The 12,230-nt window shown below is 26.0% G+C and overlaps 1 protein-coding gene across 1 annotated transcript in view; it reads right to left on the reverse strand.

The window, feature by feature from the left end:
• Positions 1-12,230, reverse strand: part of LOC129611955 (peripheral plasma membrane protein CASK-like) — a 74,084-nt gene that overhangs the window by 53,720 nt on the left and 8,134 nt on the right. Inside the window, exons 3-4 of the mRNA XM_055525384.1 lie at positions 5,398-5,475; positions 3,707-3,888 (exon numbers count right to left, since the gene is read on the reverse strand). Coding sequence (XP_055381359.1) covers positions 3,707-3,888; positions 5,398-5,475 — 260 coding nt within the window. The remainder of the gene's footprint in view (positions 1-3,706; positions 3,889-5,397; positions 5,476-12,230) is intronic.

Genomic DNA, 12,230 nt, shown 5'->3' on the forward strand with positions numbered 1-12,230 from the left:
ATCATTAACAAAATTAAAATTATAGTTTCAGAAGCATTGTTTCGTTGATTGTTAAACAAACATACGTGAAGGGTGAGAATTTTTCTTGTAATGGAAAATGAGTTTGTTAACTTGCATTGAATTTTACAATTGAAAGAAATTCTTTTTGAAGTCTACCCATCGATGCGACTTGCAACACTATTTCAAAGAGAAGGGTTATTGTGTTATAGAAGCTACTAAGCGTATAAAATCGGCAACTCAGTTGTTGCAGTGTAATTAATGCCAAAGGAAATTTAATGAATCAACACATCCTCAAATATGAAAGTCAATAAACTTAGTCGGAAATTAGTTAAGCTGGATTTATAAAATAGAGTAAATTAATGATTATCACATAGACAACTTGTATAAAACGGATATGCTTTCCACATACTTACAACAACTGTACCTGTGTTTAAAAAGCCTTTAAGGAACATTAAGTACAACGACAATATTAATTGCCATTTACAACGCGATGGCAGCAATACCTGACCAGTACTTTATTCACGTAAGCGAAATTCAGGAGTAAATTTCTTGGAAAATTATAAAAGGGTATATTAACTTTGGTATGGAATTTTTAACCACTTAAGGAGTCGTCTGCGGTATCGACATGTATAGTATATTCTTGCCCAGCGTAAAATTCTGCGTTAATTTAAACATGCCAGTCCGTCCGTCCGATCGCACGGTAACTCGAAAACGAATAAGGCAAACGACACTCTATTTTTTCAAGTTCGGGTAGCTGCCATACAACTATAAAAGCAAATTTTATATATGTATTTGGAAAAATAATAAAGTTAGAAACATGAAACTTGGTAGTCTTGTTACAATTATATGCGAAGTTTTTACAGAATGGCTTCACAGATTCGAGTAATTGCTATACAATAATGAAAGATATGCAGGGTATAATTCAATCGTTTTATACCGACTGAAACGTTTTTACCTGTTTTTAATTTATAGTTAAGGAATTTATATTGTTTTGTAAAATTTTCTCGAAAAATTCTTGGTGAATTCAATAAATTTGTTTCCGAAAAACATTTTTAATACAATACGAGTATTAAAAAAATTTTAAAATATTTTTATTTCACTTTGAAAAAATTTAATTAAAATCTTTAAAGAAAAAATGTTTTTAATCAGTTAAATTAAAAAATAAAATCGTTGCTGGCACATAAATTTAGAAACATTATCAAATTGTCGTCTTCATCGCTACACGTCGAAAATTAATTTTTCCATAAATTTCCTTTAAATATTTTCAAACTTCTTACATTTATTTTAGAAAACGTATGTAGACATGAAGTGTTAAAATTAAAAAAAAGAAGCACAAAGCAAAGCAATAATTTTTATTCCTAATGAGATTTTTCTCGCTTTATGTTTAGTGGGGTTACGATTAAAAAGCATGAATTTATTTGGGTCTAGAACGTTTTGTATATTACAAATGGTTGCTTAAAATTAAAAAGGTAGAATTAACTTTAATAAATTAAGTATTTTAAATTAAAATATTTGTAGTCAAACTTTCGTGAATTAAGAAACAAATGGAATTTATGGCAACTTTTGTAATTTTGTTTGTAACCGAACTAAAACAATTCAATTTTTTTTCACTTTTTCAGCAAATATTGGTAGGGTTTGTTAAGCTCCTTGTAGGACTTTAAATTCATTATGCGACATTTAAATTGTTATTTTTGCAACAAACCGTATGGATTAAACCGTATGGATTAGTATATACAAAATGCTATAGCTGTCACATATCTCACCTATATATAAGAATATATCAATCCAAAAAAACGGCGGAAGACTATTGTATTTTCAGTTCCCTTATTGAGTAACGAAATAAAATATTCACAATATGGATTATTTTGTGTATTAAAATGGATGCATTTACATATTTACTAGATAACTGATATTTTATTAATATCTTCTTAAAATTAAATAACACACGTATATAGATTATAGCATAGATCATGCTACACTATAACGATACAAAATCTTCAAACATAAACATTATAAAATTTCTTACTAATTCTTATAAGAATAACTGATTGAAATTTTTTCATACAATTGCAAAACAGGTGGATGACGTACTCAATAGAACGAGTTAAAGGCAAAAAAATTAAAAAATATTCGTGCTTGATATAGACACTCCTGTTATGTACATATTTTTGGGACTACAACTTATTGAGAGAAGAAAATACATGAAATTGTTTTTAAAAGAAACAATAAATTGTTTTAATAAGATTTGTTACGAAATTTCACAATTTTACTTTGAATTTTTTTAAGTAGATAAGCAGCCGGACAAACAGGCAGACAAAATGAAATCTATAAACATTTTTCCTCAAAAAAGTTTTCCAAATGAGATAAGAATTTTATTTTAAATTCGCAATTAAGTTAAGACTTTTGATATATTTTGTAAAAATTATATAAGATGCGGCATATGTTAAGCATTTTCATTAAGATTGTCCATAATTTGTTTTGTATGAAATACGTAAGCATGTCCATATCCTATATTACACCAAATCTAATTATCTAAATACCGGAAACCTTAATTTACGGAACATTCTTTTTTTTATACTGTTCAAATATACTCGAAAATCTTTATTCCACAGGTATAGTACTTTCATAATATTGAGAAACACCTAAAACTCTAAAAAGCCTCGCCATAGAATAAAATTTTTATAACTTTGGTGTTGTCAACAATTTTACATTTAAATCTTTCGAAAAGTAGTTGTTTTCATTTTCTTTATTTTCTATATTCTTTTCTCTTTATAGTAGTAGATACATTAAACAGTTCTAATATCACAAAGGATAAAATTTTAGTTTGCATTTCAAATAAGTTTAAAAAGCGGATTATGTGTGTGTTGTTTCTTCACGAAAACTTGCATATTTAATCCGCTACCAAAGCAAATCTAAAGTGATTTATGTTAGAAAAAAAAAATTCACGAAAGATTCAAGTTTATTTTTTTTGTTTTTGTGAATTCTAAAAGGTAAGACAAAATAATTTTAAATCCTTTTGGACAGTTCTTTTGGGATTATAATGAATTTTTTTTTTGTTTTTGAAATCTCAAAAGTGGTTTAAGTGCTTAATAATTTGTTTGCAGATTTTGTCCTCAAAAAAGAATATTAAATTGACCGTGTTAAAGAATTGTAATGAAGATTTACAAAGAGTAAAACTTAGAGGTTATGTAAATTGAAATTTTAAAGATTTTTGTGTTTTAATAGTTTTCATTCAAAACTTGTGGTATATCAAAGACATGACTTACTTTCAAAGACTTTTTACTAACATAATTTTGATATCATTAAGATTTAACAAAAATATCCTAATATTTCTGTTTAACTGGTTGGCTGGTTTCTCCTAACATTCAATTTTGTCAACACGTTGAAAAATTTTAGAGTAAAATATTTAAAAATTAATATTATTTTATGAGCGGACAAAGAAAAGAAGCAGTAAAAATTAAGAAAAAATTAAAATTAAAAATTATTCACATAAATAACAAGTAAAAATTAATTGAAAATATTTTAGAAATTTACAATACACAATTAACAATCATACACACAAAAAAAAATATTATAAAGATATATTTAAAATGGGAACAGTTATGAATTATAATTAATATAACAGTTTTTTTTATATACAATGATTTAATTTACAAAAAAAATAATTTTAACTAAAATATAAAAACTATAAAAAACAAAAACATACCATTAGTTTCAATTGATTCACGGCCACCCGGTAATTGTATAGCTGATCCGAATCCACCAAGTTTAACTGGCGCTGAATTATCTGCTGTTGCTAAGAGAGCGCACGCTGGTCGAACATCACGATGTAAAATATCATTTTCATGACAATATCTTAATGCTTCTAATATTTGCCGCATGTAATGACTAAAAATATTGAATTGAAAAATATTTTGATAAAAAATTTAAGGATACGGGGAAAAAAATATAATTTCTTTAATTGGAAAAGAATTATAATTTTGTACAATTTATAATTGTTATACAGATCACAATTGAGTACAATATCATTTTCTTACATTCAGTTATATCAAATGCCGTCACATGTCCAATTTATTATTTTTTAAAACGCTTTAAGTCAAAAAACACATCTTATAGTGGAATTTCAAAATAATTTGAATTATTTTTTTATGGCAACATAAGGTTAACTTCATTCTATTTTGATCTTCTATAATTCTATATGAAAATAGTAATAAATGCCCAAGTAAATCTTGAAATATCCTTTTTTTTTCAAAGTTCATTTCTAAATTCTTTTCAGACTAGTGAATCCAGAATTCAATTTCTTACATCTATTATATTATGCTTTTTTCTTTATGCCACAGTATTAAAGAGAAACTAATATATGAATCTTTAACTTTTTCTCTTTTCCCATGATTGGAAAAAATTCAGTTGAAAGAAAAGGAGAATAAAAATTTTTTCAAGAAGGTACCCACATATTTATTTTTCAACCCTAATTTAAACAAGGATACAAGGAAGCAATTTGTAGATAGAAGAAATTTTTTCTTTTTTTATGTGTTATATTGAATAGTAACGATAAATCACAGAAATAAGCAAGAGATAATAAATTAAAATCTGTTTCATATTTTGAGAGCTCGTAGGATTTTTCGCTTGTTGAAAACACTTTATACATGGAAGCATTTTAGTTTAATTCTTTTATTAAACATTTTTTTTCTGGAAATTTTATGAAATCTTTATATGAACAGAAATTAAAGAATACAAACTTTTGCGAATTTTAATCTTACAATAACATTTTGTTTTACAAGTATTTTCCCAGTATTTTGCTCTAATCGGAAACATACAAGTATGTATATAGGATGTTTTTTGAAATCTTCAGCAGCCAATAAAGCTACCACATTTCTTTCACCAATAATGTCATGCCAGTTATATCTATTTTAAGTTATCTTAAACTTACAGGTTTTATCATAAACAGCAACAAGTTTTAGTCAGGTCGAAAACGAGCCGGATTTAACACTATGTTCCGAACAAAAATTTTACTCATTTTCGACTCTCTACCCGATGGTAGATGGGTCTAAACTTGTTACTGACACACCCAGTAAACTCATATTTAAACAAAGTAGACAGAAATTTTCAAATTTGATAGCACATGCAAATTAATAGGAAACACGGAGGTTTTATAGTAAAATCGTGTTTAACAATGAAGCTCATTTTTGCTTTAATAAATTTTTTAATAAACGAAATTGCGGCAAGAAAAATCCATATAACAATCACTTTGATATTATTTTAAATATGAGTTAAACATTCAGACACAAAATAAATACATATGTTTTGGAAATGGGTACAGTTAATATTAAACTGGATTATGATTTTCGTAGAGAAATGATAAGGTAACAAAAATTTATAAGGATACAAAATACTTACCATGCAACCGCTTCACTATATACAAATCCAGCTACTGCTCTGCGTACAACTTCAAAACATAAATCTGATCCTTCCATACTGCAAAAAATAAATTTTTAAATGCCATTAATAATTTTCAAATTTAAAAATTAAATTAATTTTAATATTCAAATTTATAGGCTAAAATTAGTAGAATTTGAAAATCAATGACTTTCATTCGTTTTAGTCCAAAAAGATTAATAGAAGAACTTGGATTCGATAACCAAACCTAAAAAAAATTTTAACTTTTTCATTTCCGATTACAAGTATATTGAGAAGACAGCCTCTCCCAATGTAGACAAACACAGTAAAATTAATTTTTTAAATTAATATTTTTATATAAACGCACTTTTCGGTAAAACTTGCTTTTCAATTTTGATCCTAATTGCAAAAAAAAAATTGAAAAGTTCTTATTTTTCAAACACTTTTTGTTTTTGTAAAAGTTAAGCGCATAAATTTTCCAAAAAATTCTTGCAATCAACATTAAGTAAAACTTTTTTGTATTTGGCATGAGCTCTTTGAATTTTTTTTTTTTGTTATACATGTATAACAAGTAAATATTTTTATGTATGCGTGTGTTTATTGAAAATTTAAAATAAAAATTCTGTGTTTTGACCATAGTAATTCTCGACTGTATTTATTATAAAAGAATAGAGAAAAAATCTTGTTTATATTGAGCACAAAAAAAGTTGTTTTTTGAAAAACTTCTTGATTTTTCATATTTTAATTGAAAAGTTTACTTTGTTTTAGTTGTAAATCATGCTCCAGTAAAATAACTTTCCAAATTATTAATTTATTTAAAACTTTGGCAACATTATTATAATATACAAAGTGTAAGAAATTTTGGAAAAGTAATTACTCCTTTTTGTATATATACATTTTCATGTACATTTCTATATATACAGAATTTTATACAGCGTGTTTCGCATTTATAAATTCCAAAAAATTTACTAAACAAATTCATGTGAATGTTAAGTTTGTGTGAATATAGTATGAAATATGCATTTTTCTCATGGATTTAAGCACATTTAACACGTTATACAAAACTATGAGGTAAGGGGAAAATGTTATACGGGTTAACTTTTAGATCTCATTGTGGCGCATCGAAAAAAATAATAAAAAAAATTTTTAACACAAATTTTCGAGAAAATTTCGAGATTTAAAAAAAAAAAAATATCAAAATAAAAACAAAAATTCTGATTTTGACGATCCTCTATCTGGAAAACTATGACACAAATTAAATTTATTGTAAGACAAAAATAAGGAACAATTAAATGCCTTGAAAATAAGCCCCCGATGGTTACTCTATGTCGCATCGCTCAATAGTTAAAAGCATTTATTTGTATGCTGGAAAAATCTGGAACTTTTTTTTTCAACTGGCTGTAGACCGAAGACAATTATATCTGCACCACCCCCTACTCATACAATGTTTTGCTGGAAATTGTTCAAAGAATCATTACTGAAATTATATGCCACCTTATGTGACACACCCTGTATACACATTTATAATATAATTGATCATCTAATAGAAAATTTCATAAATTTATATAATTCTTCCCTTTAAATTTCCAAATTTCTCTTGAAAATCTAACGTACTGTGTCCAAGTTAAAAATAAAACAAATTAAAACTTACTTTATATTTCACATTTCAATCTGACTTACATAATATAAAAATTATGTCGGTATACTCTCTTAAGGCTATATGAGCCCAAAAATCAGAAAAAGAGTACATAGATAGGACAAATTTAAAGTCAATTTTAACAGAAATTAATGTTATAGATAAAAATATTAATGTAATCTGAAACAATAAAATTTTTCCGTAAATTTAATAAAAAAAAAAATCTTAAATTTAATATTAAATCTAAATGAAATATTTTTATCATAAGTAAGCAATAATGTTAATTTCAAAATCAATAATGATTTTTTGTCCAATTGTACTAGAAATTATGTTAGAAAAGCAAAAAAAAATGGAATTCCTAATCTATTTTGGTTTCCTATTATTTTTATATTTTTTTTTGTGCTATTCTTTCATGTACTATTCAAAGGGAAGTCTAATTTACAAAATTTTCTTATTACACTTCCTTTTTCATTTCTTATAATTTATGTATTATAAAAGGATATTATGATTATAAAAATTACACAGACCATAAGAGCATGAAAAAAAAAATATATAGAGAAAAATAACTTGTTAATCTTCAATCTTATTATTGTCAATACATACGAACGAAACAATTATAATAATAGCTATATTAATAAGAAATAAAATGAAAAAGAAAATGTAGCCCTAATATTCAGGATAAAGGATGTTAAAATAATGTAAATGATTGCAAAAGAAAAGAAAAGTAAAAATAATTATTTTTTGATTTTGATTCTCGCCATCTCGATATCATTGACAAAAATGTACAAATTACAAATTCTTTTTGTTGAACTTTAATATAATAATATGTTAGTATAATGTAGTTTACAAAGTGTTATATGGTATATGTATATAATAAATTTTCTATTTACATGCGGATGGTTTCAAATCAAGTTTTATTCCGAATTGATTCCTAACTATCCTTAAATTTAACGTAGTTCAATAATATTCCTGGTTGATGTTTCAAATTTTTTATGTAGCTGTAAATTATTACACTTATATGTAGTATAATAGATTAATAATTTAAAGAGTATTCTTAAAGTAACAAAAAATTTCCATGGAAAATATTGTGTGCATTCGAAGACTTAATTAAATATTTAATAAATTTGAATATTCAGGGTGGTTTAATTGCTTTAACAACTGTACTAAATGAGAATAGAAATCTTGAAATGCTTGTATAATAAACTATTGAAATATAATATATTTATAACATTCCATAACTGTACCATTCCACAAACCCTGGCTTGACCACAAACAAAAAATACAAATTATGTTAATTTAGTTCGCAAGGTTTTAAAAGGAAGTCGCTCCTGTCTTTGTGGAATAAATTAATTACTCACTGTAATTATCATAAACTTATTAATTTACGCCATTTCAAAATTCCGTAAATTTTCACAATTCTGTAATTTAATACTCTAATTTTTAATTAGATAATAGTTCGCCTTGATTCAAATTCAACTCTCTATATACAATAACTCATACAATACTCACACAATAGCTCTAAGAAAATTCATTTATGTACACCTTGTACGTTATAAGTTAAAATTTAGAATTCATGTAATTTCGAAATTAAATTGTTATAATGTATAACAGCTACATTACATACAAATATTTGAAAAAACTCACAAAAAATAATAACTTTCGAAAAAAAAAAAAACAAAATTAAAAGGAAATAATTTTTTTCCTTTAATCTCTTTGAAATGGAAAAATATTTTCTTTTCCCCAATTTAAAAAAAAAATAACCAAGAACTTATCAACTGGTAAATTAATACAATTTTTTCTTTATATGTATGTATACGTGTACATACAGACATATTACGTGTAGTATTATGTCTTTCAATTTATTTATGTATGTATGTACATGTATATTGTAAGAAGTTACAAATTGTAGACTTACACTAAATAATAAATTATTATTTTAGGGAATATGTTTAACAGCGAACTAATTTATTAAAAGAAAATTTGGAATGACAAAGTAAAAAGCAATAAGTTAGAATTTTTTTTAATCATTTGTAAAAAGTCAATTTGAAAAATGAAAATTTTAAAAATATCTCTAGCAATACGAGTATTTCTAATATTATTAAAAAAGCGCACTAATTGCGAAGAGATACGACTTTAAATTTGAACTCCTAGCAAGATAATAAAAGGCAACACATAGTAAATAGCACAGGGAGATTTTACCAATGGCTTATCTTTATAATATAAAGAAATATTTTAGATAAGGTAAGGTAATATTAACTGACGGAAACTACAAGCAAGATATTGCAAAAGTCCAAAATACAAACTATATCTTTTACTGTTTTTTGCTTCTGTTTTCAATAGCTATATTTTACGGTAACACAAAAATCAAAATACATTAATTTAGTGATTTTACTCAGGGAATCCAAACCAGAAATTACGAAATTCATTCATTTTTATAAAATTCGGAATCCCGGGATCGGAATAAATTGAATTTCAGATTATTTGGATTTCTATCAGATCGTTCATATTTCAGATCGTTCGTTTCGTAATTAAATAATTTTAATAATATAATATTTATTATATAAGCCCACTTCAAAGCGTTTTGGGTAAGTGTTAGAGGATTTAAATATTTACAATAATCAATAGTCCTTTCTTGAGTTGGAATATTTTAAACAAAAATCAGGTCAAGCCTTAATGGTACCGATATTGGAAAATTTTTGTACGAGTATATTAGAAAAATCAGAATCACTTTTTTATGAACTTTTAGTTTAAAATATTCCCGTAGCAGAAAAATCAGAATACCTTTTAACACCTTTAAACAGACAAATGGGCATAATACCATAATTTATTACATTTTTATAATGTCCTTTTCGCAATGTTTTGAAAAATAAGTAAAAAATAGACACGAACAAAATACGAAATGAATTCTTTATAAAAGAAACGTCTTTTATGTTCAATATAACGGAAAATAAATAATTTTCATAATTTTCTTTTTACAACTGGCCTTCGTCAAAATTTTCATTATTAATACTATCGGCAAAAATTTCTAAATAATTTAATATTTTAGTTTGTAATATATGAATAATAAAAGAATGTACCAGTTAATTGGAATATTTTAGAAATTAAGATTATTACAAATGAATTTTTAGGTAACAAATATTTAAAAATGAAATTTTAGGATAGTTAAAGAAGTAGGTAAGCAAAAATAAATTATTAAAGCAGCCTGAAACTAAAAAAATGAAACTATTTTTAGAGCCCCCTCGAAATTTAAAGAGAATATATATTATATAAGCAAATGTATAGCTAATTCTGGGAAAAATTTCAATTTGTTATAAATGGTTCTTGTAATAATTAAAGCCTATTTTTGCACTAAATACGGTTAGTACCAATTTCTAGGTTTAGAAAAAGTAATTTTAATACTTGAATTATTCTACATATTACAACAGATAATATTTTTAACGCATAACAATTTAAACACAGTTCGAGCTATTTGAGCGGTTTCCTCGGAAAATAAAGCATGATTTAATTTCCAGCATTTTTAATTTATTACTAGGACGTAAATAATAGACTATATCGTCAACATTTTGTAATAAATGGAATCAATTTGCGGATTTTGTTATACTAAAGTTGTATAGCTTCACAAACGAATTATAATAGATCAGTCGCTGTTTAAGCTTATCCATATAATAGTTAAATTTGCTACAAACATTTATTTTGCAACATTATTTGGAAAATTAGAATTATTTTTTAAACAACACAAAAATATTTATCATAATAAAAACTTGGAAAAACTTTTGCACTGCAAAGTTTATCACAAGATCTCGAAAAAAAATTAAATTTTTTTTTCAATTACTGTTTCCACTCAAAATTTATTATAAAAATTTTTCTTGCGGTTGTAAGCATTAAAATTTTTTTTCCGTAATATTTCTACCCAACATTTAAAAATTATCACAGATTTAAAATTTTAACACTACTATACGTAGTTCAATTTCAATAATTTTATCCTTTTCTAATAAAATTGCTAAAGATTACAAAGGAAAAAAAATCGTGTTTCTAATGAGAATAGTTTTTTTCTTGCATTAAAATTCGAATAATGTAACCATAATGAAAAGAAATTTAAAAATAAAATGAGAAAAAAAATAGAGTTGACCATGTCAACGACTTTTATGAGACACATTGGCCCTAATAATATATTCGTTTGTGTGAAATTTCAATACCACAACTTTTATAGTTTCTGAGATATAGCTAAATAAATTTTGAAGTTGTATGGCAGCTACCCGAACCGGTACCCTGATCATGTCCGATTTAAATAGGGTTCTGGCACTTACTACAATAAATCATTTGGGAAAATTTGGTGAACTTAGCTCAATTAGTTTTTGAGTTATCGTTCGGACGGACGGACGGATGGATGGACGGACGGACGGACGGACGGACGGACGGATGGACGGAAGGACGGAAGGACGGACGGACGGACGGACGGACGGACGGACAGACAAAGCTAAATCAACTCAGAATTCGACGCTGATCAAAAACATACACTTGAGTCTATATCTAAGACCGTTATTTCTCAACTTTACAAACGGTAAGGCAAATTTAGTATACCCTTCGAACATACGTTCGTACGGGTATAACAAGTAAAAACGTTTCAATCGGTATAAACCGACTGAATAATACCCTGCACTTTGACAATCTCAGTTTAAAAATTTGCTTTTAATATATTTAGAAGTAACTTTAATTGCTAAATGGCAATAACTTGAACCTGTCAAACCACTTAATAGAAACTTCACGAATATTAAGTCTGACCTATGTATAAGTCAGACACACACGATGGCCGATTTCCATGAATCTAGCATTAATATTTCATTTAGTTTTAATATTTTTCCAAATATTTAAACTTAACTTTCGGAATTGTATGGCAGCTACGCGAACGTGTCAAGCAATTCCATCAAAACCTCAGAAATATATCTGACCTGAAATTGGACACACGACTGCCGAGTTTCCACGATTCCTTCAAGTGGTTACAAACTCCATACCAAAGTGAATATACCCTTCACGAAGTGCAGGGTATAAAAAAGAAAATTTCACAATAGGATTTCTTATTATCAGAAAATTTCATTGCTTCTAATTAATTAGTAATCCTTTGAAACAAAAAAAAAAAAAGAAAAACAAGCAAAAGAAATGAAAAATTCTTTTATTTTTAGTAATGTGCCCGCTAATG

Source organism: Condylostylus longicornis, unplaced genomic scaffold, assembly GCF_029603195.1.
Source record: "Condylostylus longicornis isolate FDR11 unplaced genomic scaffold, ASM2960319v2 ptg000055l, whole genome shotgun sequence".
NCBI lineage: Eukaryota > Metazoa > Arthropoda > Insecta > Diptera > Dolichopodidae > Condylostylus > Condylostylus longicornis.